This window comes from Molossus molossus, unplaced genomic scaffold (assembly GCF_014108415.1).
Source record: "Molossus molossus isolate mMolMol1 unplaced genomic scaffold, mMolMol1.p scaffold_m16_p_6, whole genome shotgun sequence".
NCBI lineage: Eukaryota > Metazoa > Chordata > Mammalia > Chiroptera > Molossidae > Molossus > Molossus molossus.
Window position 1 is genome coordinate 98,724,861 of NW_023425399.1, and position 20,498 is coordinate 98,745,358.

A 20,498-nucleotide genomic window follows, 5' to 3' on the forward strand; every position below is an offset into this window, starting at 1 on the left:
GGGCAGTGGGGGGAGTAACCTGGAGAACAGCTCTGCAGGTCTGGTATTCCAGGCAGCCCGGTCAGCAAGGACAAAGCTGTGAGTGATCACAAATGTAATTCAACTCACAATTAGAATCAAACGAAGGCAAATCTAGAAAGCCTGATTTGCAAATCAATTCCTAAAGTCAACAAAGAGGTCTTTTAATACAAAGAGGTTCCCTCTTTTTTAACAAAAAAAAATCATTATCTAATAATTTTCCACAGAGTACTACATTTTCATATCAAACTGATGCTCTTCTCTGAGTGTGGGGAGGATGCTACAGGTATAATTCAGTTGTGGAACTCAGTTCCATTTAAAATTCCTTCAAACAGCCAAACCTTGCACTATGTAATTAAGTAGAATATACAGTAAGAGCACCCATGCAAACCTTACGACTACTAAAGTGTCAAGTCTACTTTTTGTTTTACCTTCCGAATAAAGCAAAAGCTGGGTTTATATAACCTCTCATGATGCAGGAGGTCCTCTACACCAACAAAGGGGAGGACCAGAGGTATTCTGTACTTCTAGAACCTCTAGGTCTGATCGCTGTGAAGTAGAAATGAGGCTTTACTTTACTGTATGGTGGGAAAGGACTTTGTTCAGTTAACAAAATTTGCTTCTAATCTGATAAAACTCACCACTGTACAGCTTTTGAATTTATAACAAAACTCTTCAAAATATACTAACTGGTCATTAACAAATGAAATACTGAATATAATAAGAAAACTATACCCAATTAGTCACATAAAATCCTAACCAGTAAAGTCCCTAAAACAGAATGACTTCCTTAGAAAACATAAGCAGTAAAAAGTTCCCAAGAGTTTAATTGTATTTATATTGCATAGCTAGAATTCATGTAATATGCATTTATTTATAAACATTCTTCTTGAAAAATGGTGCCTATTAGGTAAACAAGCTATTCATTATTTGCATATATTTCAATGCATAAATCACTGCACTGAATGCAAAAATTAATATTTTAAATTACTTCAGTATGTCATATTTAGACAACTGCCCGGATCCAATATACTGTTAGTAGTGGCAGCCAAGGGAACAGAATTAGTTATGACTAATTAAATTAAAAAATGATGTACATCAAAGGACTGAAAAAAATCGGAGAGGGCTTACTTGCTACTCCTGATGCAAGTCCATACAGCAGTCCTCCCCCATCCGACTGCTGAGGGAACACATGTGCTCCTGGAGGAGGAGGCTTTTCTTGTCTGATAAAGTTATACAATAAGGTTTTCACGAGTTTGCTGGTGTATGGAAGACTATACAGAAAGAAAAAAGAAGAAAATCAAACTCATACTTATGGGAGTCATCTGATTCTACATAATGATCATCTATATATAATCTATTAATACAGAATGATTAGCATAATTCAAAGAAGTCTAGCATTGTCGTATAATAGTGAAGACTATGGGGTTGAGATAAGACTTGAGGCTTAATTCTGGCTTTTCTCCTTACTATGCTATAAGTTATTGGTCAAATCACTTCAGCTCTTGAACTTACCTTATTTATAATCTGTATAACAGGTGAGATATTATAAATTCAGTGTACAATATAGTACCTGGCACTTAAAGGGAGGTAGTAATGTAAAATTAGTAGGGAAAGCAAGAATTAAAAAGCAGTAATATAGCCCTGGCCAGTTGGGCTCAGCAGTTGGAGCTTTGGCCCATGGACCAAAGAGTCACAGGTTCAATTTCAGTTAGGGGCACATACCTAAGTTGCAGTTTGGTCCCCGGCTTGGGCCCTGGTTGGGGTCTTGCAGGAGGTAGCCAATTGATGTGTCTTTCTCACATCGATGTCTGTCTCCCTCCCCCCCGCCCCTCCTTCCCTCTCTCCCATTCTATCTGAAGATAAATGGAAAAATATCCTTGGGTGAGAATTAAAAAAAAATTTTTTTTAAGCTGTAATATAAAAGACTACACTTTTAAAATATGAAGTTATTCAATTTGTGCATGCATACAACAAATATATCTGTATGTATAGAGATTTTTAAAATGTTAATACTCTTTGCTTTTAAGTAATGGGATGAGGAAAAGGGAGAGAAAACAGGTGAAAAGGAATGTGTATCCACAAATTGGTGATATATCAGTTCCTGCAATCTAGAGAAAACTTTTTTTTTTATTGTTTTGTTGTTGTTAATTCTCACCCAAGGATATTTTTCCATTGATTTTTAGATACAGTAGAAGGGGGGGGAATCGATGTGAGAGAGACACAATGATTGGTTGCCTCCCACAAGACCCTGACTGGGGCCGGAGATTGAACCTGCAACCCAGGTGCATCCCCTTGACTGGGAATCAACCCTGAGACCCTTTGGTCCATGGGCTGTTGCTCTAACTGCTGAGCCAAACTGGCTAGGGCTAGAAAAAACTTCTTAATAGACTCTTGGGCCAAAGCTCAGGCCTTTTCCCTATTATCAGTGAAGGTGTCATGAAAAAAATGAAGGCATTAAAAAGGATGAGATAAAGTCCCTGAGAATTTGAATCAAAGCTACTTTGTCTTTGTCTTACATTCAAAAATTCTGTGAAGAATGTCAATAAAAGGTGTGTGTGCATGTGTATGTGTATTGATCTATTCCTACTCTCACCCAATAAAAAAGATGTAAGCTTTTCTGCTCAGAGTATAGCCCCACATCCTAACATGCCTGGCACATGGATAGTACCCAATATTTATTGACTAATCGAAAGTAGAAACAGTCAGTTAAGAGGCTGTTGAAGTAACCCAAACACATGGTAATGGGGCACAGATTACAGTAGGTTACATGGGACTGGTGAAAAGGAGAAGATATGAAAATAATGTCAATGAAAAAATATTACTGGATGACTCCTTAGACATAGAGAATGATAAAGAAAGAAGAAAGATGACTTTAAAGTTTCAGTACTACAAAGAAATCACTACAGAAGGTAATGAAGCTGGGGGATACAGGGAACGGGAAGGATGGACAGTTTACACAAAAAAAACAGAATTTGGTTCCTTGCATTGTGTTTGACGTGCTAACAGAACAACCAAAGGAATATCTGCTTGGAGATATGGAACAATACTAAAGTAAGAGACCCTGACCAGGTAGGTCAGTTAGTTAGAATGTCATTCTAGTAGGCCAAGATTGTGGGTTCAATCCCTGGTCAGGGCACATACAAGAATTCACCAATGAATGGATAAACAAGTAGAACAACAAGTTGATATTTCTCCCTCTCTCTCAAAATTCAATCAAAAATTTAAAAAATACTAAGAGAAGACCAAAAATATAAATTTATATAATAAAAAAACTAGCCCTGGCCTGTTTGGCCCAGCAGTTGGAGCGTTGGCCCGCAGACCAAAGAGTCACAGGTTCGATTCCGGTCAAGGGCAAGGACCTCGGTTGCGGTTCAGTCCCCAGCCCTGGTCAGGGTCCTGCAAGAGGCAGCCAGACAATGTGACCCTCTCACGTCGATGTTTCTCTCTCTCTCCCTCCCTCCCACTCTATCTAAAGATAAATGCAAAAATATACTCAGATGAAGATTAAAAAAAATAAAAAATAAAAATAAACTAGACAAATCTTTTTTCTGTTTATTTTTTAAATTTTCAATTACAGTTGACACTCAATTTTATTTTATATTATTTTCAAGTGGATAGCATAGCGGTTAGACAATCATATAATTTACAAAGTTGCCCCCCCAATATTTCCAGTACCCACCTGGCACCATACATAGTTATTACAGTGTTATTAACTATATCCCCTATATCGTACTTTACATCCCCATAACTATTTTGCTAAAAACCTAGATAAATTTAAAATAAAAACATACCATCGACCTTTCATCAAATACTTGTGACTGATGCTTTGTCGCAAAATTTCCTTGTGGAAGAGTTGGCAGGAAAGGAAAACAACCATTGTTGATATAGCTTCTACTGATATTTCATAAGTAATAGCTCTGGAGAAATAGGAAACAAAACAGAATAACAATCAGTTTGGAACAGTAAGATAATGCTCTTTTCTGAATAAACTACACATTTTAAAACTCAAATCTAAATATTCAACTTGTTTCTAAGATTATAGAAAATACTAATATTTTTAACATGAAAATTAAGTAAAGAAAAAATATAAAACCTTCCCAAGTCATTAGCTCTTGTGCTTGGGTCAGGTATCCCATTACTTTCCTATTTTCCCATTCCCATCTCCTGTTGAACGACAAGTCTATTTATTAGTGTACAATGGAAACAATTACCAGCAGTACTCTGTTTTAATGATCCACTCTAAAGCCCTTATGTTAATTCCTGTTTAGTTATAATACAGAAACAAGTATTCAGATTGCAAAACTGAAGAGAAATCACAGTGTAGGAAAGAAAGTAATGCCTTTTCAAGTTGACAGTCAATTAACAGTGAGAACAATAGCACATCTTAGACCTTCTACCTCTAGTGTTCACATTCTCAAGGCCAACTCTGCATATTCAACCAAGTATGAACAGTAAACAAATTACCCCTGTTTTATTATGCATAATTATTTTATGAAGGACTACTCTTGTCCTCTCAAGATTATTATCCCCTTTAAGAAACAAATCTTATCATGTCTCGGCCTTCTGGCTAAGATCAAGTATAGAAATAAATCTTAAATCAAATTTTAAAAAATTGGGGGTTGAAAAAGGAGCACAAACAGGAATATATGCATCAAGAAATCTTCAGTCATTGTGAAAATTGAAACAAGATTTTCATGGAGAACAATAACATGTTAGACCAGGAAAGCGGGAATCTCAACAACACAGCAAAAAGGGTAATAACTCCAAAAGAATATCAAAATATTTTTATAGAACTGAAATATTCATGGAAAGACAAAGAAAGAAAAAATACTATCTACTTAAATGAGGCTCATTAAACAAATTAAAGATGATTTGATTCTAGAACCAGGCAAGCTTAAATTCTACCAGATATTTTAAGGAATTGGTGCTGACAGAAATATCTTTTCAATACAAAGTATGCAAAACAGAACAGGCTCATTCAATTGATTTAATGCCATGCAATACAGCTGTAGTAATAAAAAACAGTACAAAAAAAATAATAAACCAATGAAACCCAATTGAGAATTGAATGTTCAATTCAAACCTATGTATATATGGAAACAATATAATAAAGATGGATCCAGAAAACAATGGAGAAAAAACCAAATTATACAGAAGATGGTGGTAGGAAAAACTGGCTCATTTCATAAAGAAAATAATGATGGATCCCTATCTAGTACATATCAAAGACGTACTAAAGATGAATTAAAGATTTGGATATGAATCACAAAACTAAAATTAATAGAAGAAAATGTATAATAATACGTTTGTAACATCAGCACAAGAAGAGACTTCTTAAATAAAAGCCCAAGAGCACAAACCATAAAGCCAAAACACAAAGGCATTTAATTATATCAAAGTTAAAAATTATTGCTCAACAAATGAAACTTTGGACAAAGTTAACAGGCAGATGATAGACAGGAAGGAAGAACAAAAAACTGCTATCTAGAATGTTACAAGCAAACCCTGCAAATGGCAAGAAAAAGGGAAAAACGCCACTAGATAAAAAGAGTGAAAGATATAAAGTCATTTTAAAATAATGATATTCCTTTTATGCCTTAGAAAATGTAAAGCAGTGGCAGGCATATGAGGATATATAAACCCTCATGTACTGCTGATGAGAGTATTAACCAGCCAAGTCATTTCAGAAAACAACCTATGACCCATATGTATATACACCAAAGACAATGTCGCAGAAATATGTCTGAGGACTGTGGAAGACACCTGCCAAATGACCCTGATAATCCCTGCTTCCTGATATTCATGCCCTTGTGTAGTTTCCTCCCCTTGAGTGTAGGCTGGATCTAGTGACTTGCTCCTAATAAAGAGAATACAATAGAAATGATAAGGTGCCACTTCTGAGATTTTAGTTTACAAAAAGATGATGGCTTGTGTTAGTTATGCTCTTGCTCTTTTGTTTGCTTTTTCTGAGGGAAGCCAGCTGCCTTGTGAGCTGACATATGGAGAAGTCCACCTGGCAAAGGACTGCGGTAGGCCTACAGTCAATAGTCAGTGAGGAACTGAGGTCCTCAGTTCAACAACCCTTGAGGAATTAAATCCTGCCAACAGCCAAGTGAAAAATCTAGGAAGCCGGTCCTCTGTAGTTGAGGTTTCAGATGACACCACAGGTCCAGCAATAAGCTCAACTACAACATCATGAGACACTTAAGTCAGAGGTACCAAGCTACACTGTACCCAGATTCCTGATTCTAAAAAACTGTGAAACAATGTTGCTTTAACAGCTAAGTTAAAGTTTTAGAGGGATTTATTATGCAGTAATAGATAAATAATATAAAGACATTCCTTATTGGTGGTGGTGCAAAGTCAGAGGCAGTCCAGGTGTCTATCACTGCAGAACTGGTTAAGTAAAGGTGGTAGATGCCTACAGTGGAGCAGTTTTAAGAGCAACACACTAATTGTTCATTTAGCATCAGAGGTAACCGAGAAAAAAACTAAAAAAATGAATGAGTTCTGGAACACAATTCTATTTATGTACATTAAAAATATATGTACACATAAGAATAACATTTTGTACTTGAACCTACAGATATAAAAATATATGCATTAAACACAGTAAAATGGCTACTTATGGGAAAGTACCTAGTAGAACTTAACATATAATAGCGGGTACTTAACAAATATTAAATGGAATGAAAGAACCATCTACAATTCTATATTTAACAAATTTAATTTGCTCAAGTTATCTGTTTTGAGAAATTGGATATGTTTCATTAGTTTTTATATTGTTGCCATTTGCAAATCATCACAAACTTAGTAGCTTAAAACAGCACAAATTTGTTATCATCCAGTTCTGAAGTTGCAGTATAGGTTTCAAGGGGTTAAAATCAAGGTATCAGCAAGCTGCTTTCCATTCTGGAGGCTCTAGGGAAGAGTCCATTTCCTGCAGGTTTGGGTTGTCCCACAGGATTTAGCCCCTCCAGGCTGTAAAACTCAAGTCCCCATTTTCTTGCTGGCTATAAGCTGAGGGTTCTTCCCAGCTTCTAGAGGTAGATTCATTCTTTTACTCATGGATTCCTTCCTCTGTCTTCAAAGCCAATAATGACTTTGAATGACTCCTCACATATTGCATCTCTCTGACTCACCCTTTTGGTTTCCTCTCCTACCTTTAAGGACTCATGTGATTAGACTGTGCCCAGTAGTAAAATAAAGGACAGTTTCCACATCAAAGGCACTTAACGTTAATCACATCTACATCTAGTAGATGTTTCCTTCTATTCTTGCTTTGCTGAGAGTTTTTTTAATGAATGAATGTTGAATTTGGTCAAATGCTTTTTCTACATTTACTGAAACATCATACAATTTTTCTGTTATTTTGTCAATGTGGCATATTATATTGATTGATTTTCAAGTGTTAACAATATTGCATTCCTGAGATAAGCCCCACTTGGTTATGATGTTACTATCCTTTTCATATACTGCTAGATGCAATTCACTAATTTAAAAAAATTGTATTGATTTAGAGAGAGGGAGGGAGAGAGAAAGAGAAGGAGAGGAAGAGAAACATCAATTTGTTGTTCCACTTATTTATGCATTCATTGGTTGAATCTTGTATGTGCACTGACCGGGGACTGAACCCACAACCTTGGCATATTGGGACAATGCTCTAACCAACTGAGCTACCCCGCCAGGGCAATTTGCTAATTTAAAAAAAAAAGATTTTTCTGCTTTCTTTTTGTATAATATCACTGTTAGGCTTTAGCACTGGATTATGCTGGCCTTGTAAAACAAGTTATCCTATCTCCTTTTGAAATACTTTATTGAAATATGTACTTCATGATGTAATATTGAGCAAAGATAGCAAAATAGTTTGTACCATATGAATAAATATACATGCAAATGTTAATATGGAAAAAATAAAAACAGTAATCCTGGGAGATGAGATTATGGGTAACAATTATTTTTTTTAATTTAAAATTTTGAATTTATTGGGGTGACACTGGTTAATAAAATTATATAAGTTTCAGGTGTACAATTCTGTAATACATCATCTGTATATTGTATTGTGTGTTCACCACCATAAATCAAGTCTCCTTCCATCACCATTTACCCCCTCTATACCCTCTTCTATCTCTTCAACCCCCCTTTCCCTCTGGTAATCACCATGTTGTTGTCTGTGTCTATGTTTAATTTAAATTTTTTAAATAGGAAGAACACAAAGAAAAACAGTGAGAGAAACATTTGCTTCAAACTACTTGTCTCTACTGAGAAATTTCCTGAAAAATAAAATATCATGAGATGATCTGAGAATAATATCTAATCTCATTTTGACCATATATATTTTATGAACACTTTCATGTGTTTAGATTTTTGAACAATAAATGTATCATCTATTTCAAAATTAAATTAATCAAGAACTAAAAGTAGAGGATAGTCATAAAATTGAACTTTGATTGATTAAAATCTGATGACATATTGAAATAAGAGCAAACAAAAAACTGAATCACATTGTGGTATGCTATAGAAAACATCAACTCAAAATTTAAAAACCTAGGACCTGTTCCTAAGTTCCCTATTAAAATCACTCTTCCCTTCACCAATAATTATCTATGGGTCTCAGTTCTTATTTGTAAATAAGTATATCAGACTAAATTATCTCTAATGTTATTTCTTCCTGTCACTTTCAATAATGCTCAAAAAAAGAAATTCAAGGCAATGTTAGGTTCCAATAAAAACAAAATTTTAACTATATTAATTGGGCTATCTTAAGTGCCAAATAATCAGGGAAAAGAGCCAGGCAGACCAATACTTGAAAGAAACCAAAGTCCTACCATGCTGAGTGTAGTGGTTTTTAAAAGATGAAAAATGTTTTAAGCCAACAGATCTTTCTTGTTTTAATGTCCTTGTATGATCTTCAGAAGATTTTCATTACACAATCACCAAAACAAAGTCAACTTTAAAAAGCCAAAGTGTTGCTTTGGCTGCCATATTATCCCAAGAACTTTCCACCATCTGGCTGAAAATGTCCTAGAACAAACTACTATTGGAGCAAGTTATTAATTTCATGTGAAGAAAAAGAAAAAAAGACAGGCACCATGACCTTGCACTGCTCTGCTAAGGCAGAGTGGAACATTTGGATAAAGACAAAAGCCTTCATGAAATGGGTGTTAGCGTTGGCTAAGGGCAAAGTCAACGAATACAGAGGGAAAAAAAAATCCTCCTCTGACTTACTACTGGATAAGAAACTGGACAGTAGTGTAAATGGAACATAAGTTTAACAAAAACAACTAACAAGTTCAAAGCATTAAGATCAAAATTTAGAAATATCACTGTCTTGCCTACACAAAGAGTCTAAAAGTAAAATATAAGATTAAAAAGTAGTATAGTATATTACAGATGCTGTCAACAGTACTGATGGCTAGATTTAAAAGTCAACAAAATCACAGACATGGTAATACTGCTCATTTATAGTAAGTCTTATAGTGGGACAGACAGTGCCCAGAGTTAGGACTCAAAAAACATGGATGCTAGCCTCAAAATTGTCCCTTGTTACCTTTAGCAGCCACCTGACCTGTCAACTTCATCATTTGTAAAATTAAGAGGGTAGATGAAATAAACTCACATATCCATTCCATATTTTCATGGTTTCTCACAGAACTAATACTATATATGTAACAATGCATCAAATGTATAAAATATAGCCACAAATTTTCTTGAAATAAAGTTCAACCACTAAGAAGAGCTTTTAAAAATATTCTAAAAAATCACCCTGGCCAGTTGGGCTCCATGGTTAGCACGTTGGCCCATGGACCAAAGAGTCTCGGGTTTGATTCCTATCAAGGGCACAGACCTTGGTCCCCGGCCCTGGTTGGGGTCATGCAGGAGACAACCATTCAATGTGTTTCTCTCACATCAATGTTTCTATCTCTCTCTCCCTTCCTCTCTCTTTAAAAAAATCAATAAAAACATATTTAAAAAATTAACGTCGATTGATAAGATGGATACATAACAAAGCAAATACACCAAAGAGGTTATATGGATGTCCAAAATGCAATCATACCAACTTAAAATGCTGTATTCATAAAACAAGGAACAGTAAGTGAAAAAAAGGCTCTCAGGAATTAAAAATGATTGCTAAATCTTCATCAAAAGCTAGAAATGGCTTTTAAACATATGAAGAGATGTTCAACCTCACATGTAATAAGAAAATGCATGCAAGAATCACAATCTGATTTCCATTTTTAACTTACCAAAAATGTATAATATACAATATTTGCAAAGTTGTGTAAAATGGTTTTGGTGGGAATATAATAGGTATAATCTCTGTAGGAGGCCATTTTTTAAACCAAATTTATACTTTTATAAAATTTTAAAATGTACACACTTAATTTCAACTCTAGATTTATATGATGACTATATATGTATATATGCATGAAGTAAATTTATGTGTATGTAGCACATCCAGAAAATGGAATATTATTCAATACTAAAAAAAAATGAGCTATTAAGCCATGAACATGGAGGGACCTTAAATATATATTTCTTACTAACAGAATGAAGCCAATCTAAAAAGGCTACATATTGTATGATTCCAACTATATGACATTCTAAAAATGATAAAACTATGAAGATAGTAAAAGGATCAGTAGTGGTCAGGGGTTGGGGAGGGTGAAAGGGGTGAACAGGTAGGTCACAAATATTTTCAGGGAAATTAAACTACTCTTATGATACTATAATGATGGATACATGTCATTATACATTTGTCACACCCAAAGAATGTAAAACACCAAGACCCTAGCCAGGTGGCTCAGTTAGTTAGGGTGTTGTTCCAATAAGCCACGGTTGTGGGTTCAATCCCTAGTCAAAGCACATATAAGAAATGACCAAGGGTGTGTGAGTGTCTGCTGTATGTGCAGGGGGACTTGAGGGTAGGCAGTTCAGGCTCTCCTGGTGGAGGAGCTGCTGCCCCTGCCACTTGGCCTGGTGCCTGTTGCTGTGCAGGTTTGGCACGACCACCATTGTGAGATTTACAAAATCTTCCTTAAGAAGAAGCTGTTGGAAGCAGCCACGACTTGGCACCCAGCCTCACTGCTGCTGCCCTCCGTGCCAGGCAGAGCCATGCAGCCGTGCCACCAGGAATTGTCTCTACAAATGCAAGACTGCATATCAAACATCTCCTTGGATCACAATGGCATGAAACTAAAAATCAACTATAATAAAAACACTAAAAAATATTCAAATATATGGAGGCTAAATAGCATGTTATTAAAAAATGAGTGGGTTACCAGTAAAATCAAGGAAGAAATCAAACCTTCCTGGAAACAATGAAAATGAACACTCAACAACCCAAAACCTATCGGACACAGCAAAAGCATTCCTGAGAGAGAAATTCATAACATTATAGGCATACCTAAAGAAATTTTTAAAAATCTCAAATAAACTAACCCTGAAACTAAAAAAATTAGAAAGAAAGAAGAAAAGCCCAGAATAAGAAAAAGGAAGGAAATAATAAAGATTGGAGTGGAAATTAAAAAAAAGAAAAGATCAATGAAACCAGGAGGTGGTTCTTTGAAAAGATAAATAAGATTGATGAACCTTTAGCCAGACTCATCAAGAAACAAAGAGAGAGCCCTGACCAGTTTTGCTCAGTGGTTAGAGTGTCTGCCCAGGGACTGAAGGGTCACAAGTTCAATCCTGGGCACCAGTCAGGGTCATGCGGGAGGCAACGAATTAATTTGTCTTTCTCACATCAATGTTCCTCTCTCTTCCTCCTTCCCTCTCTCCCTCCCTGCCATCCAATCTCCCTAAAAATCAATGGGAAAATATCCTCAAGTGATGATTAACAAAAAAAAAAAAAAAAAAAAGGAGAGAGAGAGGACCCAAATAAAATTAGAAATGAAAGAGGCAAGGTAACAACTGATACGACAGAAATACATAGGACTGTAAGAAAATACCATGAACTATATACCAACCATTTGGACAACATGGGCAAAATGGACAAATTCCTAAAAACATACGGTGTTCCAAAACTCAATCAAGAATTTTAAAAACCCGAATAGACCGATAATAATTAATAAAAGTGAAGCAGTAATCAAAAAACTCCCAGCAAACTAAAGTCCTGGACCAGATGGCTTCACAGAGGAGTTTCACCAATCATTCAAAGAACTAACACCTTTCCTCCTCACACTATTCCAAAAACTAAAAGAGGAAGGAAGACTTCCAAGCTCCTTTTACAAGGCTAGTATTATCCTAATTCCAAAACCAGATAAAGACACTACAAAGAAAGAAAATTACAGGCCAATATCTCTGGTGAACAAAGATGCTAAAATCCTCAACAAAATATTAGCAAATAGAATCCAGCCATACATTAAAAGATCATGCCCTGGAAAGTTTGGCTCAGCAACTGGAGCGTCGGTCCATGGACCAAAGAGTCAAGGGTTCCATTCCGGTCAAGGGCAAGTAATCCAGTTGCAGCTCGACCCTGGCCCTAGTCAGGGTCATGCAGGAAGCAGCCAGTTGATGTATCCCTCTCACATCATTGTTTCTCTCTCTCTCTCCTTCTCTCTCCCTCCCTCCCACTCAATCTGAAGATAAATGGAAAAATATCCTCGGGTGAGGATTAAAAAAAAGATCACACACCATGACCAAAAGGGATTTATTCCAGAGACACAAGGATGGTACAATATTTGCAAATCAATAAATGTGACACATCATATTAACAAAATGAAGAATAAAAATCACATAATCATCATAATCATATCAACAGACGCAGGAAGAGCATTTGTCAAAATCCAGCATCCATTTTTGACAGAAACTCTCAGCAAAGTGGGAATAGAGGGATTATATCTCAACATAATAGAGGACATATATGACAAACCTACAGGCAACATCATACTCAATGGGCAAAAACTTAAAGCATTTCCCTTAAGAACATGAATAAGACAAGGATGTCAATTATTCAACATAGTACTAGAAGTCCCAGCCATGGTGATAAGACAAAAAAATAAATAAAAGGCATCCAAACTGGAAAGGAAGAAGTAAAACTGTCATTATTCACAGATGACATAATATTGTACGTAGAAAACCCTAAAGATTCCACCAAAAAAAACACAAGATTTAATAAATGAATTCGGTAATGTAGCAGGATACAAAGTTAACACCAGAAATCAATAGCATTTTTATACACCAATAATGAACTCTCAGAAAAAGAAACTTAAAAAGAAAAGAAAAATCCCATTAACCATTACAACAACAAAAAAATAAGATGCCTAGGAATAAATTTAACCAAAGAGATAAAAGAACGAAAACTACAGGTCATTGAAAAAAGAAAAAGAGGATACAAAGAAGTGGAAGCATATATTGCAATCATGGAATGGAAGAAGTAACATCATTAAAATGTCCATACTGCCCTGGCCAGTTTGGTTCAGCGATTAGAACATTGGTCTGCAAACCAGAGTCCCGAGTTCAATTCCAGCCAAGGGCACGTACCTTGGTTGCGGTTCATCCCCAGCCCTTGCTGGGGTCATGCAGGTGGCAACCAATCAAAGTGTCCCTCTCGCATTGATGTTTCTCTCCCCCCCCCCACTCTGTCTGAAGATAAATGTAAAAATATCCTTGTGTGAGGATTAAAAAATAATAAAATAAATAAATACAATGTCCATACTACCCAAAGCACTCTATACATTCACTGCAATACCTATTAAAATACCAACAGCAGAGCCTGGTCAGTGTGGCTCAGTGGTTGAGTGTCAACCCATGCACCAAGAGGTCACAGGTTCAATTCCTAGTTAGGGCACATGCCCAGGTTGTGGATCAAATGCACAGTGGGGGACATGAAGGAGGCAGCCAATCGATGTTCTCTCTCATCGATGTTTCCATCTCTCCCTACCTCTCCCTTCCTCTCTCTCTAAAATCAATAAAGAAAAAAATTAAAACTAAAATACCAACAGCAAATTTCACAGATCTAGAACAAATATTCTAAAAATGTATATAGAACCAAAAAATACCCCCAATAGCTGCAACAATCTTAAGAAAGGAAAACAAAGTTGGAGGGATCACAATACCAGATATCAAACTATACTACAAAGCCACTGTAATAAAAACTGGCACAAGAACAGGCATATAGGTCAGTGGAACAGAAGAGAGACCCCAGAAATTAACCCACACCATTATGGTCAATTAATATTTGACAAAGGAGCCAAAAGCATATGATGGAGTAAAGACAGTCTCTTCAATAAATGGTATTGGAAAAATTGGACAGCTACAAGCAAAAAAGTAAAGCTATAGACCACCAACTTACACCATACACAAAAATAAACTCAAAATGGATAAAAGACAAATATAAGTTGCAAAACCATAAAAATCCTAGAAGAAAACATAGGCAATAAAATCTCAGACATCTCTGCCTGGCCAGTATGGCTCAGTGGATTGAGTATCGTCCCATGGACTAAGAAGTCCTGATTTGATTCCCAGTTGGGGCACATACCCAGGTTGCGGGCTTGGTCCCCAGTATGGGGCATGCAAGAGGCAGTCGATCGATGTATCTCTCATGTCGATGTTTCCATTTCTCTCCCTTCTTCTCTCTCTCTTAAAAAAAAAATCAACAAAAACATATTTTTAAAAAATCTCAGATATCTCATGTAGCAGAATTTTCACCAATACATCTCCTAGGGCAAGAGAAACAAAGGAAAAATAAACAAATGGGACTACAACAAACTAAAAAGCTTCTGCACAGCAAAAGATACCATCCTCAAAATGAAAAGGGAGCCCACTGTATGGAAGAACATATTCACCAATGATACATCTGGTAAGGGTTTAATTTCCAAAATACATAACTCATACAACTCAACGTAAGGAAAACAATCCAATTTAAAAATGGGCAAAGGACCCGAATAGACACTTTTCCAAAGAGGACATACAGATGGCCAATACACATATTAAAAAAAATTTTTTTTTTTAATCCTCACCCGAGGATATTTTTCCATTTATCTTCAGATAGAGTGGGAGGGAGGGAGGGAGGGAGAGAGAGAGACACATCGACTGGTTGCCTCCCACATGACCCTGACCAGGGCTGGGGACCAAACCGTAACCGAGGTACGTGCCCCTGACAGGAATCAAATCCACAGTTCTTTTTGGTCTGCAGGCCAACACTCCAACTGTTGAGCCAAACCATCATAAAAAATTCTCAAAATCACTTATCACCAATGAGATGCAAATTAAAACTGCAATGAGGTATCACCTCACACCTGCCAGAATGGCTACCATCAATAAATCAACAAACAAGTGCTGGAGAGGATGAGGAGAAAAGGGAACCCTAGTACATTGCAGGTGGGAATGGAGACTGGTGCAGTCACTATGGAAAAGAGTATGGAATATTCCCCCAAAATTAAAAATGGAAGTACCATTTCACCCAGTGATCCCAACTTCTAGGAATATATCCTAAGTATCCCGTAACAACAATTAGAAAGAATATATGCACCCTTATGTATATAGCAGCGTTATTTACAATAGCTAAAATCTGGAAACAGCCCGTGTCCATCAGATGAGTGGATAAAAAAGTTATGGTACATTTACACATGAAATACTATGCACCTGTAAAAAAAAAAAAAGATCTCTTACCCTTTGTGACAGCATTGATGGACCTGTAGATTATTACGCTAAGCAGATAAGCCAGTCAGAGAAAGAAAAATATTATATAGTTTCAATTATATGTAGAATCTAAGGAACAAAATAAACAGATAAACAAAATACAGTCGGCCCTCGTTTATCGTAGTTAATCAGTTCCAGACTCTACCACTATAAATGAATTTCCACAAAGTAGGATTCTTTATTTACTATACAGTCTCAATAGAGTGAAACCGTAAAAGTTGAAGCTCGAAGTGGCGAGGGACGACTGTAGGTCCAGAGATGTGGATGCATGGAACGGAATGAGAAATCTCAGAGGGGAAGGGGGTAGTGGGGACAGGAAGAGATTAACCAAAGAACTTATACATATATGACAGCCCATGGACACAGACAATGGTGTGGTGAAGGCCAAAGGTGGGACAGGGGCTGGGTGGAGAGGACTAAGGGGAGGTGGGAAAAATGGGGGACATCTCTAATATTGTCAACAATAAAAATTAATTTTAAAAAAGATACAGCCATTGGGAGAAACTGGCTGAAGGGTATAAATAAACAAACTAAATAAATGTTAGGATCACTTAAAAAAGAGTCAACCAATAAATGCATAAACAAGTGGAACAACAAATCAATGTTTCTCTCTCTCTCTCCTCCTTCCTCTAAAAATCAATAAATAAGAATTTTTTTAAAAGATTGTAGAACACTAAGAGTAAACCCTAATTTATACTATGGCTTTGAGTGCTAATGATGTATGTGGTCAATGTAGGTTCATTAACTCTAACAAATGTACCTCTGTGGTTTGGGATGTTCATAGTGAGGGAAGCTGTGCATGTATGGAGTCAGGAGGCATATGAGAACTCTGTACTTGCTGCTCAATTTTGCTGTGGACCTAAAACTGTTCTGAAAAATAAAGCCTATTAATACTTTTTAAATAGTGTTACATTATTTAGAAATATAAAAGAAGGATAACGATAAAGGTTTATATAAAACACCAGAAGAGCTAAAAATTAAAAATTATATCCCTGGGGAGGAAGAGAATAAAGGGAATAGGACAAAGAAGGCTTGTTCTCATCACAAGCCCTCTGTGCTATTTGATTTTTTTTCTCAAACCATGTGCACACATATATTAACAATTTAAAATAATTGTGTCAGCATTAATGGTTAGTATTAAACATCCAAATGTAATGTAATCTGAATTGCGCCTGAAAAGAAATTACTTTGTAAAGAATTAATTTATACAGATGGCACAAAAAAAATAAAAAGGAAAAAAAATCAACCATCTGTTGGTAGAATTAAAATTTGCAGTTAAGCCCTAGCCGGTGTGGCTCAGCTGTTAGAGCATCAGCCTGAGATAGAAGGGTTGTGGGTTCAATTCCTGATCAAGTGTGAGTACCTGGGTTGCAGGTTCAATCCCCGGCCCCAGCTGTGAAGGAAGTAACCAATCGATGTCTCTCTCACATCAATGTTTCTTTCTCTCTCTCTTTTTTTTTCAATCCTCGCCCAAGGAAATTTTTGCATTTATCTTCAGATAGAGCAGGAGGGTAAGAGGGAGGAAGAGAGAGAGAGAAATATCGATGTGAGAGAAACACATCAAGTGGTTGCCACCCACACGACCCCAACAAGGCCGGGGAAAAACTGCAACTGAGGTATGTGCCCTTAGCGGGAACCGTACCTGGGCCTCTCTGGTCCACGGGCCAATGCTCTAACCGCTGTGCCAAACCGGCCAGGGCCCTCCCACTCTATCTTAAAAATAAAATAAAATAAAATAAAAATCAGTGGAAAAATATCCTCTGGGGCGAATTAATGGAAAAAAATTTTTTTCGTAGTTAATGTCAAAGCACCTCATTCATATTTTGCTATACATGTATTAATAATAGTAAAATAAATTAACAAAAGCATTCTGTACCAGTCTTGCTCTTTTAAAAGTAAAAATTCTTTGAACGCAAAAAGAGAGAGTCAACATTCAGGGCTGAGCTACCTAAGAATCCAGCGAAGTGACCCTAGGAAAGTTACTTCCCTTCTCTCTACTTAAATGACATATATAAAATGAAAGAGCTAGGATGAGTTTAAAACTTTAATTCTAGTTCTAAAAATCCAATGATTATATGACTTTAAACAGCCCATAACTTGTACGGAAATATGCATATGCAGTCAAAATAGCCAGGATTCAGGATTCTGCTTCTGCTAATCTTTCACACATAAATGCCAGGCTAGAACCTGTCCTCCCAAACAGCCAGAGAAACTCCTTTGAGCAGATTGATGCAACAGAAACTGGCTTCAGTTCCCACATATATTATTTAGCCTTATTCTGTTATATCTCAGACATTCTAGATCCTATGACCACTACACTTGTAAATGACCAGGTGCTACTACTTTTTCTTGAGAAGTTTAAAATATGAAAAATAACTCAGAAGCAAATAAATTCAATGTTTTTCCTGAGTACCTGGTATGTGTAAGATATACACTATGAAGCATTTTTAAAAATTTTACAAAAGCATCTTCAAGCACATTTCTTTCATCCTCAACACTATCTGAGCAACAGAGTCGCAGCAAGAGTACTAGACAGACCTAATCTCAGGATGAGATGCTCCCTCTCAGCTCCTGGCCCCTCCATTACAATGAAGGACATAAAGTATTACTTGCCTAGCTGTTCCTTCAATAGCTATGTGAGCTAGTCTCTAAACTCATACATGTTAGTTTCCATAACTAAAATAGTAAACAGCTGAACTCAACGTCTTCAAATATCTTTTCCAAGTCACAATCAATGATCTGTTAACCCCAATTTTACAATGAGAAAACTCAGGCCTACAGGGCCATAGAGTAGAGCTAGGATTCAAACTCTGTCTTCTAGATTCAGAATCAGTTTTTTTTTATTTATTTATACACACACACACACACACACACACACACACACACACACACACACGTATGTATTTGTTTATAATTATGACAATTTTATTTTTTCCAATTTTTTATTTTTTTAAATTAGAGATGTTTCTCCTTTTTCCCCCCAGACACTCTCCTCACCCCTTACCCCACCACTCCCAGCATTGTTGTCTATGTCCATTGGTTATGCATACATGCATATAAGTTCTTTGGTTCATCTCATCCATCCTCCCCGCACCCCTCCTCTGAGGTTGGTCAGTCTGAACCATATTCCTTCCTATATCGCTGGGTCTATTTTGTTCATCAGCTTATTCTGTTCATTATATTCCACAAATAAGTGAGATCATGTGGTATTTGTCTTTCTCTGATTGGCTAATTTCACTTAGTAAAATACTCTCCAGGTCCGTCTATGTTGTCTCAAAGAATAAGAGATCTCTCTTTCTTATAGATGCATAGTGTTCCATTGTGTATATGTACCACAGTTTTTTTATCCACTTATGTACTGATGGACACTTGAGCTGTTTCTAGATCTTAACAATTGTAAATAGTGCTATGAACATAGGGGTACATATATTCTTTCTGATTGATGTTTCAGGCTTCTTAGGATACATTCCTAGAAGTGGGATCACTGGGTCAAATGGCAGTTTAATTTTTGATTTTTTGAGAAAACACCATATTGTTTTTCACAGTGGCTGCACCAGTCTGCATTCCCACCAGCAGTGTACTAGAGTCCCCTTTTCTCCACCCCCTCTCCAGCACGTGTTGTTTGATGATTTGTTGATGGCGGCCATTCTGACAGGTGTGAGGTGGTAGGTACCTCATAGTCGTTTTAATTTGCATTGCACTGATAATTACTGACGTTGAGCATTTTTTCATGTCTCTTGGCCATTTGCAGGTCCTGTTTGAAGAGGTGTCTATTAAGGTCCTCTGCCATTTTTTAATTGGGTTGTCTTCCTTTTGTTGAGTTGTATGAGTACTCTATATATTTTGGAAATTAATCTCTTATCTGATGTATCATTGGAAATTATACTTTCTCATATAGTTGATTCCCTTTCCATTTTGATGATTGTTTCTTATGATACACAGCTTTTTAGTTTGATGTAGTCCTATTTATTAATTTTTTTCCTTTGTTGCTCTCGTCTTAGGCATTGTATCAGTGAAAATTCTGCTGTGTATGATGTCTGAAATTTTGTTGTCTATATTTTCTTTTAGGATTTTTCTGGATTCATGAGTCACATTTAAGGCTTTTATCCATTTTGAGTTTATTCTTATGTATGGTGTAAGTTGGTGGTATATAGCTTCACTTTTTTGCATGTAGCTGTCCAATTTTCCCAACACCATTTATTAAAGAGGCTGTCTTTACTCCATTCTATGCTCTTGCCACCTTTGTCAAATATTAATTGAGCATAATGTCTTGGATCAATTTTTGGGTTCTCTGTTCTGTTCCATTGATCTATATGCCTGTTCTTGTGCCAGTACCAAACTGTTTTTTATTGTTATTTTCTGATCCTCACCTGAGGACATTTTTGCATTTATCTTGAGATAGAGCAGGAGAGAGAGAGAGAGAGGGAGGGAGGGAGGGAGAGAGAGAAACATTAATGAGAGAGAGACACATCGAGTGGCTGCCACCCCACACAACCCCAACCAGGGCGGGGACAAACCGCAACCAAGGTACGTGCCCTTAGCGCGAACCGAACCTGGGCCTCTTTGGTCTGTGGGCCAACGCTCCAACTGCTGAGCCAAACCGGCCAGAGTACCAGGATGTTTTGATTACTGCAATGGCTTTGTAGTATAACCTGATATCCGGTACTGTGATCCCTTCTACTTTGTCCTTCTTTTTCAAGATTGCTGTGGCTATTCGGGGTCTTTTTTGGTTCCATATAAATTTTTGAAGTATTTGTTCTAGGTCTCTGAACTATGTCATTGGTATTTTAATGGGTATTGCACTGAATCTATAGATTGCTGTGGGAAGTATG

At 36.6% G+C, this 20,498-nt stretch overlaps 1 protein-coding gene across 2 annotated transcripts in view; it reads right to left on the minus strand.

Annotated features, from left to right (window-relative positions):
• DYM (dymeclin) overlaps nt 1-20,498 on the minus strand; it is a 347,109-nt gene that overhangs the window by 231,693 nt on the left and 94,918 nt on the right. For both annotated transcript variants that reach the window (XM_036246013.1, XM_036246014.1), the window contains exons 7-8: nt 3,813-3,938; nt 1,150-1,292 (exon numbers count right to left, since the gene is read on the minus strand). In XM_036246013.1, the coding sequence (XP_036101906.1) occupies nt 1,150-1,292; nt 3,813-3,938 (269 nt within the window). The remainder of the gene's footprint in view (nt 1-1,149; nt 1,293-3,812; nt 3,939-20,498) is intronic.